Raw genomic sequence first — 26,192 nt, forward strand, 5'->3', positions numbered from 1 at the left:
CAGTTTATCGTTCATGCAGTGCAGCAACGCTTACCAGCGCTGATGAGCAAAGGTGAAGGCAGAGCAGATACTTTGAAACCTAACACGGTGAGGAATGAAGCTGAGCGGGGGGAGGAAGTCAACGTGCGGGATGTCAGAGCTGGGCTTGCCGTAGAAGACAACTGCATCTAACACCGTGCTCTGCCAGAGCCGTGTGGGAAGCTGCTTAATCCAGGTCCACTGAGCTGGCTCTGGAAGCCCTGCTTTCCCCACGTCAGCTCCTTCTCCTTGCCGCCTCCTCTGCCCTCACCCACGCAGCTGCCAGGGAGACCAGCGGGTATGGCCAGCACAGGTACGCCACGGGCTTCGCTCCCAAAAAGGAGATGGTTGCTAAGGTTGTACTTTTTCTGTCTAAATCCATTTTGTGATTACAAAACACTTCACAGAGAGATCAGCACAAGAGAGACGTGGGCATGCTGGAGAAAGTTCAGTGAAGGGCCATGAAGAAGATGAAGAGACTGGAGCACCTCTCCTATGAGGAAAGGCTGAGAGAGCTGTGACTCTTTCGCCTGGAGAAGAGAAGGCTACGGGGATCTCATCCATGTAAATAAATGCCTGAAGGGAGGGTGCAGAGACGACGGAGCCAGGCTCTTTACAGTGGTGCCCAGTGACAGGACCCTCTGAACATCAGGAAACACTTTGTCACTGTGAGGTGACCAAGCACTGGCACAGGTTGCTCAGGGAGAGATTGTGGAGTCTCCATCCCTGGAGATATTCAAAAGCTGCCTGGACACGCTGCTGGGCAACATGCTCTAGGTGGCCCTGCTTGAGTGGGAGGGGAAGGAACAGAGAACCTCCAGAGGTCCCTTCTAACCACAACCATTCTGTGATTTCTTGAAATGATTCTTTGTGCCTTCAGCCAGGCAGATATGAGCACAGGCAGAAGAGGGGCAGAAAGTAAATACATCTCTTAAGGAACAACGCGTGAACTTGTGTCTCTCAGTGGCTATCCTTTCGTGTTCCGATACTTTGGGGGTGTTACAGTGAACGCTGGAGGTGCTTGCGGGCTTAGCTTCATTCATAAACACAATGAATTCTTTTCCAGGCTTGGGAAGCTATTTTTAATCTACACTCAAACAAGCAATAAACTCACAACTTAGAACTGATCTTCACCCTTTGAAGGTTTGGGATCAAGGGACAGCGAGAGAGCTCTGAACGCGACCACCTCTAAGCTAAGAGCTCAGATATCACTGACTACAATTTTTTCTGTCTTCCTCTTTTTTTCCTGTCTTTTCCTTTCTCTGCACGTGATTGAGAAAAAACCCATCTTCTGCAGGCACAAGAAGAGTAACATTATTCAAACCTACACGGACACCAGCGAAAGCCACTGCCACCCCCCAGCATTATCTCACACAGAGGGAAAAAACCCTGTAAAGTATGGGGTAAAAATCCATCACTTCTCAAAAAGTAGCAAATATTGCAGAAGTCAAAATAGATCTTCATGACCTGAAAAATAGTTTTCTCTCTTTTTCTGCCTGCTTGCTGCCCCACAGACCCTGTCTGCATGTTCAAAGGAGCAGGTTACGACTTGCTTTGATTTTTGCCTGCTTATCATCATGCAGCTCAGGTTTTACAGCTATAAAAACTCCACTGAATTATAGCTTTAGGGGTATTGACAGGACGTGCTTCAGTTCTGAGACAGAACTTGGATGGGGGACTGCAGATGCAGGAAAACTCTCCTTGGCAACATAAAAAGCCTCTGTCCAGTGTGCACAGTTTTCCTTTGCTGCACTTAATGGCCTGAGAAGAGCGCAGCACAGTAATACTTGCTGCTCCATCTCCTAATGCGCTAGCCGAAAAAAAATAGCTGTTTATTGATGTGTTTCATTCATTGTAAAGTGTATTGTGGTCCGTGTTAGACTGTTTTATTTTCTTCAGGTGGGACTAAATTCATCAGGCATCGGCTGCTTTCGCCCAACTCCTCTTGGACACGTGCCAGTCTCTGACAACGTTGATATGAACCTTTGCATTCATTTCACTGGGCGTTGCATCGCATCCTTGGCTTTACCGCAGCACCGTATTTACAAAGGTGAAGTGAACACCTCAAAAACAAGCACAGTGGTCAGGCCGCCGCAGACCCCGCTCCAGACATCACCCCTGCAGCAAGCCCTCCTCTTCCAACAGGCGCCAAAAATGAGACTGGCATGGGGGCTCAGAGAGCGGGGGCTGTTGGATCTACGGAGCTCTTTGCTTTGGCTCTACCAGAGCGTATTCAGAGTGCAAGGACAAAGCATTGCACAAGATACATCCCTTGAATAGCAGCCGGCCCAAAGACCCAGAGCAAGGGTCTCTCAAGTCATTTTAGGCTTAAAGTGTAGATTCAACATTTCTCTGCTCCCTTTACAGGAGTTGTTTATTTTCCCTTATCCCACGCTCAACAACTATCTTGAAATAAAATTGTATCTACCTATTTTTTTCTGTGAAAAGAGGAGGATCATGAAACAAGGCAAAGGTTTTCCATTTACAGGGTGTGCCGGGACTGAGTTTCACTCTTTGTCAAAGCTTAGTCCCTGCAGGGACATTACCTACCCCCCACCTCCTGGTTTTAGTGAATGAGTTTAGTCCCTGTCCTTGAGCCATCGCTATGTCTGTGAACACAAACTCCTACAGGGACTCTGCAGGCAAACTCCCCCCCAGCTTTTGTTCCAAAGGCCCTTGCGATGCTCCCCCCAGGAGCTGTGTCGTGCCTGCGCTGCATCCCCTCACCGACGGCCTTGCTTCTGAAAAGCCAGAGGAAACACCGCAAAGGAAGTTGGTGAGGTGAGGTCAAGGAAAAGCAGCAGCGATAGCAGCCTGTCACAAATAAGCAAGACTGTAACGCAGAGAATCCCTCTGCAAAATAATTTCACAGGAAACGGAACAAATTGAAATACGCTACTGGATCTAACACCAATAGAGAATCAATGATGTAAAACGTTTCAATATATAACCAAAATTTCAGCAGCTTATGAGCTATCAGAGCAGCTATTTCCTATGAAATTTGGACACGGATTTGCTCCCTAAAATACCGAGATGTTCATTGCAAAATACACTATGAATTATGCACCGTGAGGTAAGAAAAATACTGTCTAGCAAAACCAGGGAAATATTTTAATATCTTGCAGGGCTTTAGGATTTACAAACTCTTTGCCCTTGTGATTCATGAGCAGAGTGTCATTACAAGCGCACCGAGTTCCTTACCGAACAATCCAATTTTAAAAAATATTTCATGTTCTTTCTTCAGCAGTCTTATTTTACCACCCAGGAAGAGTCACTCCTTCCTGATGCTTAGTGCACACATGGGCTATGAAGCTCTCAACCTTTCATATTCCTAAGGCTTCCACATTTTAGCCATTTAATCACAAGATTTTTTGTTAGTGTTATCTAAAGCAACTAATCATCCTAGTTTCCTATAAGAAATATATGTCAAAAGCTGAATTAAAATGACAGGGAGAATGATAAAGGCTAATTAAATTAAGAAGGAAAGGGCTTTCTCCTACAGAATCTGCTTCAAGGTCAGAATCTAAAGGGCTCCGGTGGTGAATATCCTTTCACACTGTCCCGGCAGATGGGGCTTTGCCCTTCGGCTGGCATAATGCCAAGGCTTTACCTGGATCATCAGAGTGTTGTGGGCTACCAACAGAGCTCTGGAGCAAAGAGCCGTGTCTGTCAGCACCTGGGGTTACTGACACAATGCTGCTACATGCCTCACTGACCACAGTTATGCTCAAAACAAGATGCTTTTCATTACTTGTACCTCAGGCATTGACTCCTGCCTGTTGGTAACTTTTTGCTCGGTCACTGTGCTTTTTACAGACGCTGTTGGACAACCTGCGAACAAGAAGAATGGTCAGGCAGGAGGGCAAGGTGCCACTTTCATACAGAAGAGAAGATATACGCGTAGCTACACCCTGTTCCATGTGAACAGGGCCATATCTGCACTTCCCTGAAACCTTTACTATCCCGGGGTAACTTCGCTTGGTGCTTCTTTCAGGACACAGGCTATTGGCTGTGAGCTGACTTGGGATATCATGATACTTGAGATCAATCTCACTACAGAGGTATTAGCCCATCATGAGAACAGGTCTCAATTGCGACATTTCAAAGCCAGCCAGCCGGGTCTGCAGTTGTTTCTGTGGCATCCCAGAGGTACCAGCATCTCAAATGCAGTATTTGAATAGAACATCATCTCACCTATTACGCATACGTTGGCTAACATTCAAGCTATTGAGCAGTAACAGCAACTTGTTCTCATAGGTCCTCCTGAACGAGCTTCTGAATTACTCACTGTCATCCAGAAAGTGATAAAACTACATTTATGAGTAATACATAAAATTCAAACGAGACCTTTATTTACATTAGGTTTTCAAGCGCTGGGTGTTGCAACATACATAACAAAATTTCATACTACATTTGTTATAGGAAATCAGGTTGAAAAGCTGATCTACAGAATCAATTTGTCAAAACTGGCTAAGCAGAAAATGTGTCAGCTCGGTTTTAGAGTACTCTGTCAATTTTACACCGTCTGCTATGGTTCAGAGTATTCCTGATGTCATGGTTATAAAAACAGAGCGCTCATGCAGGTTAATTTACAGTGAACTCTCCTAGTAAATTTTACATTCTTCACTGGCTCAGAAGAGCAGGTCAATACTCTCGACATTGTCTCACAAAGCAATTATGGATCCAAATAGGGAGAAAAACCAGGTCCATCAGGAGATTTTTAACGAAAAGTGGATTTAGCAAGACAAGGAGTCAGAACTTTAATTCCATGACAAACTGAATTATCATCTCTCATTCTGTAGAAAACAAGTTGTACTATAAAGATTAATCAAGTCCTTTTATTCCATATTAACATTATGCAGCAACCAATATGAGTGTCTAGGTAAACAGAAACTTCATGAAATGTTTTTGCTGCAAAGCTGACTTCAGTAATGCACGCAAATGATAAAGTCATCAACTCTGCTCACTGCCAGAAATTAAAAAATGGCTTTAGGAGCAAATAACACTGATTCATACTGTGCTCAAGCACTAGTCAACAAAATCTATTAAACTACACAGGGGTGGAAAAAAAATAAAATCAAAGCAGCTTTGTTATCTTACTTGTGACACCTTATTTAAATCTCAGGCATTACCTCTTTATATCAGCATAAATACGTAGCCTTCTACACCTTTTATGATGTGGTTACAGACACAAAAATGTTATAGTAGAAAGCAAGAGCTAGTTCAAGGAATTTCAGACTTTGAAATCAGCAAGATACAAAGCTAAAATTCATATGTTCCTGTTCAAGTTATGAATACTTTCACTAAAACATAAATATTTTAACATATATTAATTTTTTCTGACATTCAAAATTGTAAAGTCAATATGGCAGAATTATTGTTAAAAGCACATATTTACAAATATTCTTTTTTTCCATACATAAAGTATTTGGCATAATTATAACAATCTTACTGCATACACAACTGTTTGTTTCTTTTTCACATAATGGTACACTCCTTATTAAAATTTACCAATTATGTACAAAAATACTTGAACATTTATTATAGAAAACCTCTATAACTACCATCAACAGCTTGTAACTGCTGAAGGTTTAATTGAGAGAATATAAAAAGTGGTCACTTTCTTCCAGTTAAACTATCAACAAATCAAACACACAGCTAAAATCAACATGAGCTTCCCAACAAAAGAGGGAGAATATTTTTAACAGCATGATTTAAAATGCAGTTCACACATCTGTTCCCAAGCATATGTTAAACAGTCAGTAAAAGAAAGAGGATACAAAAATTACATACAGAAGGTGCTTTTCCCCCCCCCCGCCCGCCTCCACATTCCTACGGCTTGGCATTAGCTTTCCAGAGCTCTTCAGATGCCAGTCACTAAAATACAACCTAAGGCCAAACACCATTCTCCTACAATAAAGATGACGGTGATGAACTCAAGGTCAAAAGCAAATCCAAAACCCAACTCCACTGGTACGTATGCATCCGAAGAGCTGTTCAGAATTTTTGCTAGGTTTTTACGGAATTATTAATGACCTTTGCAATTAGCTTTTGAAATTTATTGATCAATATCCAGTAATTTGTATTTTTAAAGATGTGTTCATTTAGTGTATTGCCTTGGTGCTAGTCAGTGCTGATTCTTGTATAAAAGTTAAATGAACAATTCATTCGTACTTATTTCATACACAGACTGTATTTTAGGGTGAACTTTCAAAAACAGCAGAGAACCTCCACTAGCAAACTGCTAGCTTTTTTAAAAAAAAACAACAACAACAAAAAAACATTGACCGGAAGAATAAAAGTAAATTGCACCTCAAAAAGAAAAGGATGTGTCAGGTACAGTAATACATGAATGGCACAAAACCTTACCAAGGTTCACCAGAACGGTGCTGTACGCTGAATGAAATGCAGGTATTTGTCCATCTTAAAAACAACATAAACCAAGCGTGTGTTTCAAAAATTCCAAACCACATTCTTACAACAGTTCTCTGCAGTATAACTTGTGTTACATCTCAGGTTTTCCACAGACATTTGAAATGACCAACCTCTCCATCGGGTAAGAGAAACAACTTTCAGCCTACTTGCAGAAACATCCTAGTCTACAGGCTACTTTGTTAGAAAGCGTGCATTTATCTCTAGTAGTAAAGATCCAGTCAGTATATTCTGTATTTTGTAAGAAGCATTCGGCTAACTCAGATGAGAGTTATATGGTTTTAGGTTTAATTTTTTAAATAAAAATAAAGTACAAATAAAAGCATTTATCAGTATTCATCACCACGAAATTAAAAAAAAAAAATAAATCCTCTCATTCATGCTTCCTATAGTATCTGGCAACCTAAATTAGTAATTTCATTTCAAATGTGCAACGTAATATTAATAAGCATTTCGCAACTGCTCAAAAGAAAAGGTGGGCCAAATATTAAAGTGCCTAACTAAACGCATTTCACCATTTTTAAAAAATGTCGTTTCTTAAACGGTAAAGGATTGGCGGCAATCGCATATAAAAGCGGCTATCTCATAGCTGAGAGACTTTGCGGGGCAGAGGCCTGGGCCGGGGCACCTGCTCAGTCCTCCTGCCGCTGCTGTTTTCCAGGTTGTTGGGCCGGACCAGCTGTGGTTTGGGCGGCAGCGCCGGCGGGTCGGCGGCGGGCGGGATGGAGAGGCTGTGAGGTAGAGGAACGGGGCGTTTCAAAGTCCGCTCGTACACGCTGTAAGGCGGCGGGGTTTTACTTTCTTTTCTCACAGGCTCCTCAGGAACGCTGTAGCTTGGGACAGTCCCTGACGGTTCGCTGCCTTGGCTTTCGAAGCCGGACGTCTCCGACGTGCTACATCGGCTGAGCGAAGAGATGCCGCTGCTGTAGCTCCCCGACAGCACCGGGGAGTTGGATATGAGCCCCGAGGAATGATACTCCACCGGAGACGGGGTGAATGACTGCACAGGCCCCTGCTCGAAAGAAGGAAAGAAAGGGAAGAACAATAATTTACCTGGAGGAAAAGAGGGAGAGCTTTCCTGCACTCTGAAAACACACAGATTATACAGTGCACAGATTCTGACGCTCGATAAACATAAACATTTGTGTCACTGTTTAATTAAGATCCAATAAGAAACCAATAAAAAGCTCATGTCAAGAGTGCCTAGGTACGCTTTAACCAGTGTTCGTGCCAGTAATTCATGTAAGTGGAAGTAAAACTATATTTAAATGTTATCTTACTATCACAATGCTCTGGAAAAATCTGGAAGCCTTTAAAATGAACCCTGAGTTTTCCTGGCTTTAAGCGAAAGGCGTAACCCCGCGCAGGGCATACCTAGTGGCGTCCTGCCCCCTAACGCCAAAGCTCAGGACTTGCATCCCCCTCACGGCTGCTGCTTCGGTCTCGCACGATCCGATTTCACTTCCCAAAGCTTTTCCTCACGGTTTTAGTGCACCGTCATGCAAGGCAAAGTGCATTTACATGGTGGCATCATTTCCGAGCACGCCATAACGCCGGCATCAGAGGTGGAGCGCAGAGCGGATGCCAAGGTGACTGTGGCTGCAGACAGCATTCTGAACCACAGCTGCTCCAGCCTCCCTCTCCCCCACCTCCCGGGCGTTCCGTGGACACACCGTGCCATTTGGATGAAACACAAAACAGCACTGCGGGCCCTGGGGATGAGGGTCCAACGGAGGACTAAGGTTGCAAACGGCTGCCCCAGCGGCCTGGCAGGGCTGTGGGGGAAGGTGAAGGACGGGGAGCTGAGGGCCCAAGCGGCAACAACAGTGCTGACAACGAAGAGTAAGGCAGGGGCAGTAAAGCCCTACCTAAAAACATTGAGCAGTCCCTAACTCTAGTGAAGCAATTTCAACTGAAAACTGCAAAAGGTTAGACCATACTTCGCAAGCTGAAAAGTTTTTGCGACATACCTAATTTTGACCAGAGCCACCTGCAACAATCTAGACTTAATGGCCTCTAGCACAGGCTAAAAAAGGGATGGAGAAATCGCATCATAGACCAATTTCTCCCCCCAATTCTTGTTGCACTGGTTGGCGCTCAGCTGCTCAGCTTGAGGTGAGAGTGTGAGCCATGCAACAAAGGGTGGGGAGGGGGGAAAGGAGAGGGGCATGGCTGGAGAGAGCTGGCTGCACTGACTTTATGCTGTTGAGATAATCTTAGTTATCCGTCTAGGACTGGATCCACAGTGCACTGAAAGCAATGGAAAAAAAAAATTCTTCATTTACATCAGTGGCTTTGTACTAAGATGGCCTTCTCCGGCAGCACACAACAGCTGGAACAAAGGCAAAAAAAACCTGAGCCCTGTATACGGCTAGGGAAAAGCAGAGCAAGTTTTATTTAAAGCTTAATACGTGTTGAAGACATTTCAGAAATTGCGAGAAGCCTGTTTAACCGCTTGTTTCAGGTTCCGTTCCTCTGCATGTGAGGAGGCTGCAGCTGCGCTCCTACTCCCACAGACATCCAGGGTCAAGGTTTTCAAATAAATGACGTAATTGGTGCAAGTTCCAAGAACACTTGACACTTGGATTAAGTGACCATAGATAATATTTAGGACCTTTGTTTTTGTCATTCAGAACAAGAGCAAATATGTGTAAACCCTGCCTGCTTCAATTTAGGAGCTGAGCAGGGGTAAGCATTTGGTTCCTGACGGCAGCGCAGGCTGCTTGTACCAGTAGTCACTAACAGTCTAGACACCAAAACAGTCTGGAAATTCATGGATGCTCGAAGTGAGATCCAGCAACTCTCACAAGTATTCTGGGCCGGCATTCCCCTCCCAAGTGGCAATCCAGGCTTTGGCTATAAAATACTTAAATTCTGTCCAGGCCTTTAGAAGAAAATGTTAGGACGAGCTTGAAACATCCCTAAGAATCATCAATACTGAGTCCGTTCAGGAAAAAAGGAAGAGTCTCTCACCTTTTATACCAGATCCTAATGCTCTGAAAGAGCTTCCTAGTAAACAGCTAGTGGGAAATCGGAGATCGGTGCTTACTTCAGCAGAAGGTATACTATGGTAACAGGAATACAGGGCACTCGTATGGCCAGCACAATTGCTGTGTTGAACCTGGACCACTGTGCAGCTTCAAGTGGAAATGTTACAGGCTCATGGGATGACAGGAGAATGACTGTGGACTTGCGATTAGGGACCTCAAGGGAAAAGGAGGCGTTTTGGGGTGCCGCTTTCCTCCCCCACAAGAGATGTGCGCCTCTGCAGCATTAGTTAGGCATTGGGTAGCTGAGGGACCACTTCAGCAGGGCTGTCTCCCTCTGCCCTTGCACCCGAGTGCCTGAAGCCCCAGTCACGCTCCTTTCTATCTGCTCTCCTTTCAGGGTGTTGACCCTCATGTCTCTAACGGCAGAATTATCCCAGCTTCCATGGGGTGGTAGAGGCTATTCCCAAGACTAACGTTGTGCAGTCTGCCAGTACCGGGGTTTGCCTGGAATATGCAGGCTGCGTGTTCCTGTCCTCTAGTGCTGTGGGAGACGCAGATATCCTGTTCTAACCAAGAAGTTGTTGTGCAACAAGCAGGTACCAACACATTCACATATCTTAAAACAGAAACGAAACCTGCTCAGTTTAGCCTGGATCCCCAGTTGCTATGGGTGTTTAACTGCCAGAGAAGAACCAATGCTTATTCACAGCCTGTGCTTAATGCTTCCTACTGTCAGGCTTCAAACTACTTCCAACTTCTTACACAACCTTGCTGGATCGTTCTGCAGAGGAAATGGACATTAAGATGACTGAAGCAGGGGTTACTCTCTAACACACCCTCTAATCCAACAGCTCTAGATGCTAGAGGAGTAAGAGCGATGGGTTGCACAACAGGTTCTCCTTATCTGGCATCTGCCCTTTTGCCACTGTTGGAGATAGAATTCTGGACCAGGTAGACCATCAGGCAGCTCTTGTATTTCTTTCTTACACTCCCTTCTCCACTGACTGAGGTGAACTTGATTATATTGAGAGGCTAAAGAGTCTGAAGATTAGGTTTCTTCCCTGCAGTTTTGACCATCTTCAGAGCTGCCGTAATTTTTATGGCTACTTACTCTTGTGAATGGTTTTTGTATAGGCATACAATAATAAAAGGAAAACATAATATAATCCCAAATAATGTATGTTAAATATATACTGTCTACCCAACAATGCATATGACCTGTCCCACAAAGGCAATTCACTGTAATAAAGACAGTACCTTCATTGGTGATCTGCCAGCAGGAGAAGGGGAAATGGAGGCTATGTGTCTTGCTGGTGATGCTGTAAAGTTAGAAAGATTTCAGTGCACTCTTGGTATTACAATTTTCACTAAGAAATCTTTTTAAGTGCATAGGAGATCATTCTATACACAAGCATTATCTCTGTTTCCCTCTAGGTACTTGCCTGATGGCTGCAAATAGTTTTAGTTTTTGTTTATTTTACTTTGTTCTCAGGATTATCTTGCAGTACAACCAATAGGAAATTTCTGCATCCATCTTCTCTGACAAATTTTGTATCACTGTAACTTGGTTTATATCCTACCAAATGATGAGGATTCAAAAAAGTCCATATAATAACCTGTCCCCCCTCTTTTTCTTCTCTTAGGAAATGTATTATGTATTTGTATGTCAAATAAGAAGAACAGACAATACATAATGTACTTATATCAAACATTTACCTGTAAGTGTAATGCAAACATGCCTGGACATACTTTGAGGCATAAGTCTAAAACACAAAAAGCATCTTCACTCTCTTGAGAGCAATTATATTTATAGGATCACTTAACCAGTCCTTCTTTTAAATGGAAATTAATCTTTTGAAAGGCAAATTGGTTATAGCAACAGAACTCGTGTACTTCCATGCTTGCTGTGCATTTTCTGGCCAATAAGACTCTTTGTGGTTAATGATCATTTCTGATTGCTAACATCCAATTATCATAAGATCAAAAGATTAAATTTTATCATCCTCCCTAGTACCAGCATGAACTGTCTGAAACTACACAGTTATTAAGCAAAGGGGCAGAGCATTGAAAACAGAATGCTAGAGAGAACATGTCATGAGATGAAAATACCTGCGAAGGCATTTCTACAGCCTTCCATGAACGTAATCAAATAATAAATAAACCTGACCAAGAAGTTAAACATTAATCAGAGTGGAAAGAATCTAAGCCCTCAAGTAAACATTTTTTTTACTGGAGCTTAACCTGAAATGTCCATTAACTCACCAGTCTGTGCAGGTCTTGGTGGTACAGGAGGAGATATAAGCTTTCCACTTTCTGATGTGTTTCTGGCTTCCTTCCCACTGTCCAGGCTCCAGCTGCTGGGAGTGGTGTTTACAGCTGGAAAAGAATGAAAAAGCCGATATAGGCGTCAACACTTCTAGCTCTCTGACTTGCCTTTACCCATGAGGGTAAAAATAACAGAGTGAAAATGTTAAACAACTTAACAAGCCTGCCTGAAAGGCTCTCATGATTACATCAGCATTTGAAAAGCTCTTAAATAATGGCTGTCGGTCTTCTGGTTGCCTCATGTATGCATCTGGCCCTCAGGTCAGTTTGGAATTGTGTAGGGTTTGGACCATCAACAACAGCAGGAGCTGAGACAGCACTCTGGTGCACTGCAAATCCAGCCACAAAGGGAGATAAGCTTGAAGCCTGTTAATATAATCAGTTTATCTTTGCACCAGACTCCTATTTAAAGGTTTCTAGGCAGAGAGGAAAAGACTATTCCTAAACCGTTTCCATTAACTCATTTTATATACAGAAGGGACTAGAGAAAGGAACTCGCCAAATTCCAATCAACCTTCCTCAGAAAGCTTTCAGTCCTAACAGTCTTTTGTTGCCTGCACAGACTACAAATTCAGAATTGAAAGAAAGCGGAAAGAAGGGTACGAAATGGAGGGAGTAAAAATTTAAAGAAATGAAGATGGCTGGAAAAGAAAAGAAAAAAATTATTGAGGACTAAGAAAAATTATATACACTGTAACCATGATCAAGGATCTTTACTTGATCAAGTAAACTGACTATCACTTTGAAATGTTTAAAACTGGATGTTGCATTTGTCTGTGTGACTTTTACCAAATTCTATGACTTTATAATTGAACAATCCCATAGGGCCTGGAACAGCTTACTTAACAGAACTGAACTATCTCATGTTATCAAGTAACCAACAGGTTGTCAGATAGACAGGGCATTTAACATGGACGGGACAAAAGGTAACTTAAACCCTACAATTTTTCTGACACGTCCTGTAAAAAATGGAAAAAACCTGCTTCAAACCTCCCTCCTTCTCCCCCCCCAAAAAGCACCACCACCACCACCACCCTTCAAAGCCTCAAACCTCTTGCCTTGCCATGACAGTTTCCTTCTTGTGTGCTTATTTCATAGTTGTGAGCAGAGAACCACATGCAAGGACTCCGTGCTCGTTTACAAAGATGAAGCGAAAAGCAAAGTATTGCTGCTCACCGATGGTATCAATTATTACTATTATAGCAACACCAAGGGCTCTCAGGACTGTAATCCCACTATACCAGTATATACCAAACTTAATACAAAAAGTAAAGTACAAATAATATTTGTTTCGTAACTACAACAATATTGTTATACTATAATTGCACATTAGTTGACCCTGAGAACAGTGCACAGAATGATCTCTTTTCTAGAGGATCATTTTACTTTTTTATTGCCAAAATATGCAATACATTGCGTGCTTTTTATCGTAGGCTGTCACCTAGCAGTATGGTTTTACCCTCATCCTAAAAGTGGCTTGGCACCAGACCTGGGTACTTCAAATGCCTGAATCTCTTGACAAGCCATTTTTTCTTTTAAGTCATCCAAGCAGTCAGTTCTTTGGACTGCTAAAGTCTCCAGCAGAGAATATTTTATTTTAACAGCTCCATAACGTACTTGGCTGCGTAGGCCAGTGGAAAAGTTTTGTCATTTCCATGTTAAATTATTTCATATGTTTTTCAGCCCTGTGAAAAATTCCACACTTGAGCTTTCATAAAAACTTGGACACAACAATACTTATAAAAATCAGCTCTTATTGATGGAAATCTGACTCCTGGTCAGTTCTTGTTACAGCATATTCTTAAAAAAAATGTATTTTCAATACACCTTTTTTACTGTCTACTTTATTCAGGGTACCACAAAGGGCAGCACATCGTGAAATGATGGAGCATATTATGGATGTGGAGCACGTAATGAAATCTTGGCACAATAACTGTGCCAACAATACTGAATTTCCCCATGTGCAAAATTACAAAAGGCAGTATTTTGTCTATGAAATTCATAGGTTTCTCATTTACTCTAATGAAAAAACCCACAACAAACAAAACCCCCCAAAAATAACAAACCACAAATTGATATTTTCTCTTCCATCAAAGCATAACCAAAAGCACGTTGACTATTCGGTAAAGAGGACTCGCAGATACCAAACTTCAGGATTCGATCCATCTCTTTAGCTTCTCTCTGCCCCTGTCTCCAGAAGTTCATGTCCAGGGTTCATCGCCCCACACGTCTCTCTTGAGAAGCAGAAAGGACAGCTCTCACAGGCAGCCTGCAGCTACCTTCTGCTCCATCACCCCTTCCTGCAAACTTCTGGGCCCTTCTGAGTGCAACGCTCAGTTCAAAGAAACACCACGTTCCCCCCCGCTTTTTGGCAAAGTGTTTTGAAACTGAAAAGTGTTAGCATAATTTAGATAGTTAGAATGTTTTGAAACTTTGAGATGACAATATACGCTCAAAACAATTAGGATTCTACAGGCATATGACAGATTAATTATCTTTTCATTGCTTCCCAGATTGGTACGGTGCAGCATTTCTACTCACATTTGTCGGGACCTGGCAGATTGGAGTCACTTCGTGGCAAAGCACCATCTCCAATATGATTAAACAGCATTCTCTGTAAATTGAGAACAGCACAGTTTAGGCATAGCTGCTGCTGTATTTCAGTAACCTTTAAGAAAACAAATATCTTTGTGTTATTATCCCCACCACACAGGTCTACTTTGGGGCTAGAGAGATAAATGTCACTTAAGAACAGAAATAGTTTAATAAAAATACGTGTCTACAAATAGGGAGTAGACCAGTTTTCTGAAAGCTGTACACACTGGAATCAGAGGGAGGATTACTATGTACTGAGTTCTGACAGTTTCCAGCTCCCTAAAAAGACAAAATAAGGCTCATTCCTCAAGTGGTATCTTGATAGATTACTAAACAAGTGCAGGGATAGATCTGCAATAATTTCGTTGCAGAATCAGGATCTGAACAAGGTTTAATGTTTGACAATATTCAAGTTATGGCTGTTATCTTAGAAGAGCATTGTGTATTATTTCCAACCCTGACTTTTTTTGATAGCAGTGTTCTTACTTCTCTTGTGGATAAGAAACACATAAAGTGTGTTTGTCTTTCCTTTTCTGAATATTTATTTTTTTAAAAAACACACAAATTTATGAAACACTTTAAAACTTCTGCTAGTTATTTCTTTTGGCAGCAGTCAAATAATCTGTGGGTCACTAGTTTGTCTTCATAACAGTTGTAAACAGCGTACAGGTAATGCTGTATGAACAGTAATTTGGATGTACTTTCCAAAGGCAATGAGAACAGATAAACTTTACTTTTTTGTTTTCCCTTTTTTTTTTTTTTGTTTTAAAGCTAGATCAGACAATCAGTGAAGTCCAAATCAAATCTCATTCTTGTATCTCCTTCCAGTGCTCACAGAAGACCATGCCGAGTCAGCGAGGCACTACACTGTGGTTCCACAAGATGGCAAACCCAGCTGCAAAATAATGAACATCGATCTAACATGTTGCGGCTCCGTGTTTCAAAGTGAGGAGCAAATACTTGGCTAATTAACTTAACTCAACGTTAGGTTTGCCTATCTATGCTGTACTACAGTCATACTGGATCGAGTAATATCTGTTTTCCTGGATTTAATGTTAAACTGAGCGGTGTAACTACGTGTGTACTCTAACGTGACAGAATATGTCATCCCACGTTCCCGCCTGGTCTGGATTGAATGTTCACTGCCTAGTGAGTCCGCAGTGCGCTAGGATCTGGTGGGCAAGTGTTGATATCTGTTTTCTGTTGTGAAGGTAAAGAGCAAAGGCTGAAAAAGCAACTGAAATTGGAGGAGATAGAGAGACAAAAGCTGAATGAAATACAAAGAAACGAGGACATACTAAAACAATGAAATATAAAACCATATGGAAGAACAAGAGCAATCACAGGGTGTTTAATGAGACGCAAAAAAACCCCAAAACGGTAAAACCCCAAAAGCTCCATTAAGAAGAACAATAGCGCAAAAACCAAGGAGGCTTGTTGGCCAGTCAATGACAGCAGGCATTCCTCTTCAGAGCATGGGAAGAGCTGGAGAGACACTCAGCCAGAGTTTAAAAAGCAAGCACAAATGGATGTTGACTGAAAACAGCTGTACATAGATAACCTTGAGCATCAATTTCAATGAGGGAAGCGGATGCAGTACTGCTGTGGTCTTGTTCTATGAAGTCCATCAAGCTTCCTTAAATGAGGTACCTACGGCCTGAAACGCTTGATTTGGACTTGAAGTGCAGGAATTTGCCTGTGCGTCTCATCTTTCCCGGTTGAAAAAACTATTGTGAAAATTGCATTCATTAAGACATAACATTTATAAACGGGTGTTCCTTTCCTCATTAACTCAGTGTGAAGCTCCAATCAAGACTATTAGAATAAAAACAGAAAGGACAAGGAACAGTTTAGGCTTCAAAATTCTAATGAGAGTTGCAGGTCTCTCTAAGATATCTCCTTACAATTGTCCTGAGGATTGTTTTTCCCCTTCTTAATCAGAAGGCAGAGAATCAGAATTTGGTTTCTGATCACAGTCTATTTTTACTGCTCAGGGAATAGAGCGAAAGAAAGAAATTGCACCTTTCCCCAGAAAGATATATCCTCATTTATGGTTATGAGGGCAGAAAGAAACTGTCAGACCTTCTCATCTTTGAAACATACTTCACTGTACGAGCAAGATAATTTTCTACTTACCCTATCTTGGGACACTGAGGGTAGAGAGAGATTGGGAGATTTTCCTGCCGGGCGAGTCTCAGAGAGAGTGGAGACTGGGACTACGAGCTCCTCAGCCTCCCTTATCGAATCTCGGGTAGAGTGGGGGATAGAAGTCGCATTCCACTTGGTAAAGCAAGAGTTTGCGGTCTGGGAGCAAAAACGGGATAATTTTTTCGTTGCGGCAAACTGTAAAACCGCTGTATTTAAAGAACATCTCCTGGTCTTTCCTGTATGTGGTTTGGCTCCACTAACACTAAGAAAGTGCCCAGTAGATATATCAGTAAGTAGTTCCCAAGAACTGCCCTTAAGTCTGGCTAAGCCTCTGTATTACTTCATAAGCCCTCAGGTAACAGCATGAGGACTTAAACAGAAAAGAGGAAAAAATTAAATCAAGAGCCAATTCAATAACTGAAGAAGCAAGGGACAAGAATACAACTAAGGAGAAACCAACAAAACATTTCTAACATAAAGGATCCTGGACTACCAAGTTGCTTTGTATCAGAGGCAAAACCTCTGGTGGAGATGAGAGTGTTGAGAGGAGGGCCTTTTACACTGTACTTATGTTCTTGTCTTTCTCAGCTTCAGCAAGAGGTGCACTGTATGATGGCATGGATTAAAGCAGCAACTGTGTTAAAGAAAAGCACTTTAGGAAAGTAGGTCCATTAAGAAGAAAAGATGAAATAAGGATTCAAAATTGACCAGCTCACCAAGCCGATTTTGCATTTCAGATAACTCAAAAGATACAAGTTTCATACAGACCTATGTAACAGTAATTTTAAGGTAAAAACTCAACTAATTCTTTTCTCTGGAATAACAAAATGTCTTTATTTTCTGAAATTACACTGAAAAATAGGAATTGCCACATGGAGTGGGTTATTATCTCACAGTGGCTAGGATTAACTATTTTAGAAGAAATAAAGGGGAGGTCAACGTGGACAACTGCCGTGATAACAATTTTTCTTTCTTTCTTCTTCCCTAGATTGAACAAACGCTGCAGTTTCACACAAGCAGTCTGTATCACCTGGTAAGTCTTTGCGTCTCTCTCACTGCAGTAACTAAATATTAAAAAGCAGCTCTAAACCTAGACAAAGCAAGCAGAAATGTGATCAAGCACCCTGTATTCTATTCACATCTCTCTCGTGTAAAATATTTTAGAGTATTTGCTTATAAAAATAAAAAAGAAAAAAAATCCTTGAAAATTAACAGCAGTGAGCAGATGCTGAATCTGCTCGAAGTTCAACAAGCACCTTTATCATCTTCTTAGCTACTTGTGTTCAGGGGACTCCCAACAAGCTTCCTACCTGGGAGGTTTCCAAAGGAGTAGGGTAGATGGCACTGCAGGGCCTCTCTCTGGGGGACAGGCAAGAGTTTTCTCGCGAATGCTTATGTTTGTCAGACAACAGTGGAGATGCTAGAATATAAATGTGTCAAGCGATTAAATTCATGCAGTGAAACTTGAACCTTTCAATTCAGTCCTCTGTCCCCAATAATTCCTATTCTTCAAACAATTGGCTAGATTTGATGTCTGACCAGTGATATCACGCAGAAATTCAGCTGTGTAATGTGTCAAGAATCATTTAAAGCGGTTTACCACAGTAGATGAGCACTGACCTCTGGCACTAGATGGAGCAGAACTGGTCACATTAGGTGAAGCAGAATGAGTAGAACTCAGGCTTGAGGTAGACGGACTGGGCTGTGTATAGAAGAGATGCTGCTGTTACCACATCACACTTTCTAGTTTGCAAAACAAAAATTTATGACATACCTTGGACTTAAAACAAAGAACTTGTAAATTGTTAGACTAGTTTCTCAGTATTTAAAAATAGCAAACCAGTATAAAGAGCATTAATATAACTACACAAAGATGCAGTAAAATATCAAAATAAATAGAAATGTAATTAATGAAGAAGGAATAGTTACATAAAAAATTGTTCTTTCTAAGTTAAGGGGGTTAACAGCCTATTTAAAGATTTGTTTTTTAAAAGAAGTATCAGCAATAACTTTAAGATTTCAGAATGAAATAATAGAAGCATTAATTTAGTAAATAGCCTTGTAAGAAAGATTCTGTTTAGTTTGAAGAATGACAATAATTTGTACCTGCATGTTAAAAACTTCATCGGAGCTTTCTGATTGCCCAGTGATATTGCTGACTTCAGCAGAAGCTTGGGATGACAGTGATGAGGATGAATACCGATTGACAGCTGGGTAACTCAAGGGACTATTAGAAGAATAAAAAATGGTTAACTCTAGTTGCCATGTTTATGAATCTCCACAGTTTAATTTGGATTTATTGGGGGGGGAGGAGGGGAAGAGAGAGAGAAAGAGAGAGAGAAAATGTATATCTATCAGCTCTTCATGACTGAACATACTTCAGGCTGACCATATAAGGAAGTGTGCACACAATAAAAGTATTTTATGGGTCATCTGTGAGTAGCAAAATCCATCAATTTCTGGTATTTTAACTTGCCTGCGTCGTGGTATTACCCTGGCACCATCGGGACTCATAGAAACAGGTAGGGAATTTCGGCATACACGAGGACTTCCATTTGGGAAATGAACAGGGCTAGCTTGCACACAGGCAGAAAATTCCTGGTGAGTTGTTAAAAGAAGGTTAATTAAAATGGACATAATATCATGAAGCATTTTGTAAGATACAGACAGTCAGCTGAATAGCTACATCTGCATTTTGGATCAGCTTCATCATTAGTAAGAAAAATATTTTAACTTTTCACTGATGATACTTTCTCTTTAGTAAAATGTGACTATTTTTCTCTGCGCTGTGTGGAATGTTTATTAATTTTCTCTTCGCTATGTGGTACTGTTAATGCTACAAGATGTAACGTGGACAAACAACCAGAAGATGTCACTATTTGTTGCTTAGGAAAATTAAACAACCCTTAACTGCAACTAAACGGTCTCCTGGTTTATCCATGCACCTGCTCATGTACCTGTATTCCCAAGCTCGACTTCATCACAAAGAACTGATCCACCAGCTTTTTGTGCAACGGCCTCATGTCCTGTGGCACCACCTTCTCGTGCACCGCCAAGCCAAATTCTAGAATCTGCGCCTGCAGAAGAGACAGGACAAAAAAGGGGAAAAATACATTTTTGATCAATTTTCTTTAAGCTTTCATCAATTAATAATAAAAAAAAAGCCAACAAAATGCATGTTGTATTAAAAGCATCTACCTAAATCCCTGACAGACCTGTAAGACCAAACAAGACCTAAGACCAAAACCAGTAATACACAAGTGGATTTATGCCTCTTTTGATTTTACTATCCAACTTTCCCAAAGGTTTGGCCTATGTGAATTTAATTCTAACATAAAACCCACTATGGATAACATAGTGAAAAATCTGCCTAAATGGCAGCTTTACAAAGGAGCAGTTCTAAACCCTAAACGAAAGCTGTTTTCTACAAGAACAGTCATAAAAAGCATGAAACAACAGCAGTGGCCACATCCACCAGAGAGCTTGTAATATATTTTCAATGAAATCCATGGCTCCCTATCCTATTCCAACTCCCCAGAGACCTCAGTAAGTGGTGGCTTTATGTATATTCTTGACGCAAGGCATGAGAGGCTTCAGAATAACATTGCTAAAACTCTAATCTTGCTCAAATTTGGTCACAGGCATTTGAAATACTGAATTGGCTACATGAGGAATCAGATAAACTCAAAAACAAAATAGCTCCGCTATGCTGTAATACCTTTGGATGGGAGCTGCTAGCTGACGTTTTGAGGCAGCCTGCGAGCGGGCACGCAGCTGCGCAGCATCACCGACCCGAGGTCAGGACTGCAGCACATCCATCCGCACACGCCGCCACCCCGGCCCTTCCGAATGCTCCCCGTTGTCTGCTAAATCATCTCTGGGTGCCAGACGGCATTTAACTGCTATCGCTTGGAATTCACGTTTTTGTCACGGGAAGTTGATAACTCCAGTTTTAAATTGTAAGGGTTAAGCTTGAAAAACCAAAACTGCAACGTAAATTACACTATCTAAATGAAATTAAAGTGAGCTCAGTGGACCTATTCTGATTTATACTGTCTGATGATCTGTCCTTCGGCTGATCTGATCAAAAGATACCACAATGCTGATGAAAAATGGAATTTCCATCTTGCCAAATTCCAATACTCTGACCTCTTTATCCCATGCTGGCAATAAAGTTTGAAATTTCAACATGCTGCATAGAACAGAGATAGCTAAATGTCAGTTAAAAAAGCTGAAACACTTAGCAAGATCATTTGATCAAAGTAATTTTTTTCAGCATTTCCAAATGGAGACACTTCATATTTGAGGCTGGTAGGTGGCTGTCTTAAAAAAAAATAAAAAAATAATACAAAAATCATATAATACATAGAATACCAGCTTAATTTAATAAATTGGTGTTTATTTTACTGCCTACATACCTTGGTAATTATTATTAGATATCTTTCACAAATAAGATTTTTGATTTTTTTTTCCTCTTATGCTAAATCTTGTAGTGAAAGTGTTTGTTCCGTAGTAGTGGTAAAATACAACATACAAATTTTTGCTGAAGCTATTAGATGTTTCAACGAGATAATGTTCATTCTGTAATAGTGGTAAAATATGTTGTGCAAATATTTGCATATGATCATCACAAGACAAAAACTTGCCTCTCATTCAACATTTAATTTAGAATAGTTTGAAATGATTAAGATGATGATGCAAAAGTCTAGGGAAAAATTATTAACATGACCCAGAGACCTGCTTCTATAGAAAGTTGCTGTCTACTTGGAATCTGATTCACAAAATACTGAAGACCACTGGGAAATTACTAACCTCTGAAATTTTATATTTTATTTTGGGACACTTTTAGCCAGACCAGCTAAGCAGGCCACCTAGTCAGTCTCCTCCCCGCTTTACCTGCTCGAGCATCAGCTCTCTCAAGCGTGTGATCTTCTCTCCATCCTCTGGATGATTCAAGATGTATTCTTTGATAAAGAATGCCTAAGCAGAATAAAATCACAAAGTAACATAAAGTGAGTAAAAACACATGACTTTTTTTTTAAAAAAACAAGTTTCTAGACTATATTTTCGAAACAAAGCCTCCTTTCTACTGCAACAGAGGATAGTAAATGCTGAATAATTAATTATTCACATATGCATTGGTGGAGACTATGGGCAAATAAAATATAGCCACTCTTGAGTGGAATTTACCAGTTGTTCAATATCCAAGACAGATCCTGGATCAAATTTGGAAATCTGCAAATCAGAGTTGAAATCAAACACAGGTCACCTGAATGAAATATCTCTTCCTCGTTAATTGTGACATAGGACTTTCAAATAATTATGAGGCATTAGATTTTACCATCTTTTCATACTAGGAGTTTCGTTATCCCTAAATATAAAGATATCTTAAGAAAAGTGTGGAACTGTATGCTATTTTATATATTGGAGCTGTGACATTATCTTCGTATTCACTCAATATAAATAATGTTTTAAAGAACTCACAGTGACACCTATGTCAAAAAAACACACTTTTCACTTCAGGAGCACCTGACCAACATCGAGGTGTGTTCATGAACTTATATGACTTTCCACCCCATCTCCAATGCTCGAATTGTACCAGTCGTAGTACCCCAAAGTCAGTTTACCCACCAGCAGTGGCCTGGACATAGCACTCCTCTGGTTGTTCACAATTGCATCTGTCTTAAGATAGCACCTATCCTACTCCGCAAAGGGATTATATTGAATTTACAATAATTCTTGACACTATTCTGTAAAGAAAATGCCCAGCTCCTCAGTTGAGAGATTTCTAGACCTTCTCAAAAATGCACTTCTCACAAAAAGTCTCTGTACGCATTCCTATACGTACACATGGTTTTCTATCCATAGAGCTGAGAGGGTAAGAGTGGCTGCCCTGTGCTGTGTTTTCCTTTTGCACCCGTCTTAGCATTTCCATCACATACTTCTTATAAGGTTCTCCATCCAGCTTTAGCTGTTAAAATCCTTGCGAGGCAGAATCATTAGTAAATATGGGGAGCAGTGGAGCTGGAGATAAATATACCCCTTCCTCTTAGTTACAAAATTTCATGCTCTGACAACCCGTAACAAGGAAGTGCTGAGACCTCTCTAGAAAATGCTGATACTGTAATGAAGAACATTTATTTCACAAGGTCCTTTCACTGCCGATAAGTAGACTTATAAGAATTCATGTTTAAATTGTTAAAAGGAACCCTCTGATACTCGCTAAAATCCCAAATCCCAAACTTCTGCCAGCTGATGTTTTTTTTTTCCCCTCAGCTACAAGCTTAATATCCTTTCAATACCAAGCAGGTGGTGTCCCAGCGGTTTTGGGCTGAGATTTACACAGATCTGTAATGAGTCAGAGATGTAATAATCTAACTTCAAATAAAATCACCAGTACTTTAGAGAAATAAAAATAATCAGAATTTGACTAAATCCAGTATCATTCTTTGAACCAGTGGTTTCCAATAATCAATCATGAAAGCGCCTCTACTCTTCCAGCACGTGTAAAGGAGCTAAAATAAATGTAAGTTATAGTAAAGACTGCAGTTTGAGAGGTGTTAGTGGGCACAAAACACACTCTTTAGCAGTGTTCAGAAAAATTTGAAAAAAATCAGTTCAGTCTACAGCCATTTTTTAGCACACAATAAGGTGCTGCACAATAACTATTACTCCTATAGTTCTCCTGGAATCTGTTCTGGTATTGAAACCAGCGAAACTGCAGCTTTAACATCTGCAATAGTGGCCAAAGTGCTGAATAATTAGAGATACCTACTTTTTATTGTATCAGCAGAGAAGAGAAAAAGGAAAAAAAAGGGAAAAAGGAAAAAAAAAAGGGAAAAAGAAAAAAAAAGGAAAAAAGGAAAAAAAGGAAAAAGAGGAAAAAAGGAAAAAGAGGAAAAAGAGGAAAAAGAGGAAAAAGAGGAAAAAGAGGAAAAAGAGGAAAAAAAGGAAAAAAAGGAAAAAAAGGAAAAAAAGGAAAAAAGGAAAAAAAGGAAAAAAAGGAAAAAAAGGAAAAAAGGAAAAAAGGAAAAAAAGGAAAAAAAGGAAAAAAAGGAAAAAAAGGAAAAAAAGGAAAAAAAGGAAAAAAGGAAAAAGAAAAAAGGAAAAAAGGAAAAAAGGAAAAAAGGAAAAAAGGAAAAAAAGGAAAAAAAGGAAAAAAAGGAAAAAAAGGAAAAAAAGGAAAAGGTGGGAGGGGGGAAGGAAAAAGGGGAAATGAAGCAGCAGCTGGCCAGATGTTATTTGCTGGGCCTTGCCTGAAGGGAAGGAGGATATCTGTAAAGACATGGTCATGCTTACCTCAAGACCACATATGCTCCAACACTGACAGACTTTGAGCTTTGTATAGGGCAGAAGGCAAAAGCAAGTGAAACAGATAGGCAAAGCATTTACGGAGGAGAGGAAAAGAAGGGAGGTAGAAGATAAGAAGCGGCAAACCAGCAGGAAGACATATAAAGACTGAAAAAGGGACATGCAAAGAGGAGGAGGATGAAATAGAAAAAAACCAACCCAACAACCAGATCTCACAACTCTCACTATCATTTTGGTCTTTACAACACAAATTGGTGAAAAGTCCTATTTTAGATATATAGCGAGAGAGAGAGAGAGGACAACAGTAGGGAACAGAAACATGAAGACTATCTAGGAGATCAAGAATTGCAGCTAAGAACAACAATAAGAAAGGAGCAAGCTAGAACCTTTAATATACTGGTGCGGAATGGGAAGCTAGGCAGAGACAGCGAGCTAGCTCTGACACTGCTAATCCAAACCAGACATAGCTCTGACATGACTGTACTTCTCAAGGGACTCCCTTCGTGGGGCTTTACTATGCTAAACAGTTTTGTTGCTGTCGATAAAGGCAGCTGGGAAACATCAAGCATGGTACCGCTTTGGTTTAGTCTCACAATGTTCATAACGTTGCAGTTTTGATGACAGATTCTAACACTACAGTGGACTCAATTTCTTGTACTTTAATTTAGATGCAGTTTTCTCAAATTTAACACTGTTGAGTGAACACCGAATCTTGCAGCCTTTGAGACAAGTGGACAGAATGTTATTCAACTTGACATTTTCAATGGAAAAGGAACAACCAGAAGATTCAAGTATTTCATAAGACTATTAGGAGAAAGAGGAAGATCAAGTGGGCTGAAAAAAATTATCCTTCATTTCTTTTTACTGCAGTTTCAAAACGCCACAAAACTTTGTGGAAATACAGCATCCCAAACATTTACGGTTCTCCTAAGGTGATTCAGAGACGATAATGAGGAACAACTTTTGGGAAAGAATCCAGCGTTAGATATTTCTTAATTATACGTATGATTTCTTACTAAATTTTCCATAAAATAGCTTTCCTTAAAAACTTGGAGAAGAGAAAGAAGGATATAGAAAAATATGATTCTTCAAGACAATAAATTCCTTGTTAAGAATTTTGTGTGTGTATATATACATATATCTCTTTTAAAATTGGAATGCCAGCACACAAAAGTAAATTTGCTGGTCAGTCAGAAGTAGCGCCTGACCTAGAAGAGCAGGGAGGAGGGACTACATTATAATAATATATATATATAAAATAATATCTATATATAAAATTATAGTTACAATTAACTACTTCATTAAAAATCCTCAAACAAACCTCTAAAGAATACAAGGTAATTGTGAATTGACTCATCACTGGAGAAAGTTTATGGAACTTCTGCAGCAAAACAGTTGTTTCACTAAAGCTGTACATATTTAAAGTCACCTCACCAAAAACTGCAATGTAGGTATAATTAAAACTAATATTGAAATAGTACTTTCTGTCCTCAGTTCATACAGAGGAGCTGTATTTGTACAAAGAAAGAAACCAGTAAGAAACTGTCTTACGACAGATTTTTAATAAACAGAAAATAAATTGCTTACCTCTTGGTATCTAGCAACTCCACCATTAACTGCTGCATCAATGACCCCATTTAGACACATTGTGAGAGGGTTAATATTTTGCATCTGTCGAGTTTGACACTGAGTGATCAGTGTTCTCAGCTGCTGGTTCTTATTTTCTAAGACTTCAATAGCATTCTCAAGGGGACTCATTTCCACCTGAAAGAGGAGTGAGAGATATTGTAAACATACTTAATCTTCAGTTAAAATATGAAATATATTAAAGGTAATTTTTGATTTCTTAAAAAAACCCCAATATTATTCTATGTTCTAGAGTACTGGGGCAGAAAAAGTTCTTCTCACCTGGGCTACACTGTCTGAGTGAATTAATTTTATCACATAATCAAGGACCAAAATGAACAACCGTCCCTCTTTTATAGATTCATTATCTGACCTTGAGAGATACTCAGCCCTTGCTGCAAAACACACACACTTCAGCCTGTGGTGGAACTCTTGGAACTCAGGGTTAAACTGTCCTTGGTAACTTTACCTAAATTGGGCTTGAGGTCAGGGAGAGCTTCACCATACTTAAGGGCACAGAGCAGAGCTTAAGTATGGGCGAGCTAGTTCCCCCCACGCAAGGCGAAGTCAACAACTAGACATTATGGGTGAGTTTGAATGTAAGCTTCGAGTTAAGATGATGATCAAGTTATTGCCAAGGGCAGTCCTTAAGCAGCATGTGCCCGTCCTCTCTAGAGACTGAGAAGCTTTTCTCACAGGTAGCATGAACTGCAGGGAGTGAAAAGCTCAGCGATGGGAAGAGTACAG

At 40.5% G+C, this 26,192-nt stretch overlaps 1 protein-coding gene across 3 annotated transcripts in view; it reads right to left on the minus strand.

Moving 5' to 3' along the window:
• Positions 1-4,348: 4,348 nt before the first annotated feature.
• DOCK4 (dedicator of cytokinesis 4) overlaps positions 4,349-26,192 on the minus strand; it is a 254,671-nt gene continuing 232,827 nt past the window's right edge. For 2 of the 3 annotated variants that reach the window (XM_054197676.1, XM_054197691.1), the window contains 12 exons: positions 25,407-25,583; positions 21,405-21,488; positions 19,466-19,585; positions 18,985-19,106; positions 18,615-18,735; positions 18,129-18,210; positions 17,819-17,928; positions 16,497-16,664; positions 14,307-14,379; positions 11,703-11,816; positions 10,698-10,759; positions 4,349-7,462 (listed from right to left, as the gene is read on the minus strand). In XM_054197676.1, coding sequence (XP_054053651.1) covers positions 7,034-7,462; positions 10,698-10,759; positions 11,703-11,816; positions 14,307-14,379; positions 16,497-16,664; positions 17,819-17,928; positions 18,129-18,210; positions 18,615-18,735; positions 18,985-19,106; positions 19,466-19,585; positions 21,405-21,488; positions 25,407-25,583 — 1,662 coding nt within the window. In that variant the 3' untranslated portion in view covers positions 4,349-7,033. The remainder of the gene's footprint in view (positions 7,463-10,697; positions 10,760-11,702; positions 11,817-14,306; positions 14,380-16,496; positions 16,665-17,818; positions 17,929-18,128; positions 18,211-18,614; positions 18,736-18,984; positions 19,107-19,465; positions 19,586-21,404; positions 21,489-25,406; positions 25,584-26,192) is intronic. The other variant, XM_054197685.1, reaches the window with a different exon arrangement.

The sequence above is a fragment of the Rissa tridactyla genome, chromosome 1 (assembly GCF_028500815.1).
Source record: "Rissa tridactyla isolate bRisTri1 chromosome 1, bRisTri1.patW.cur.20221130, whole genome shotgun sequence".
NCBI classification, from domain to species: Eukaryota; Metazoa; Chordata; class Aves; order Charadriiformes; family Laridae; genus Rissa; species Rissa tridactyla.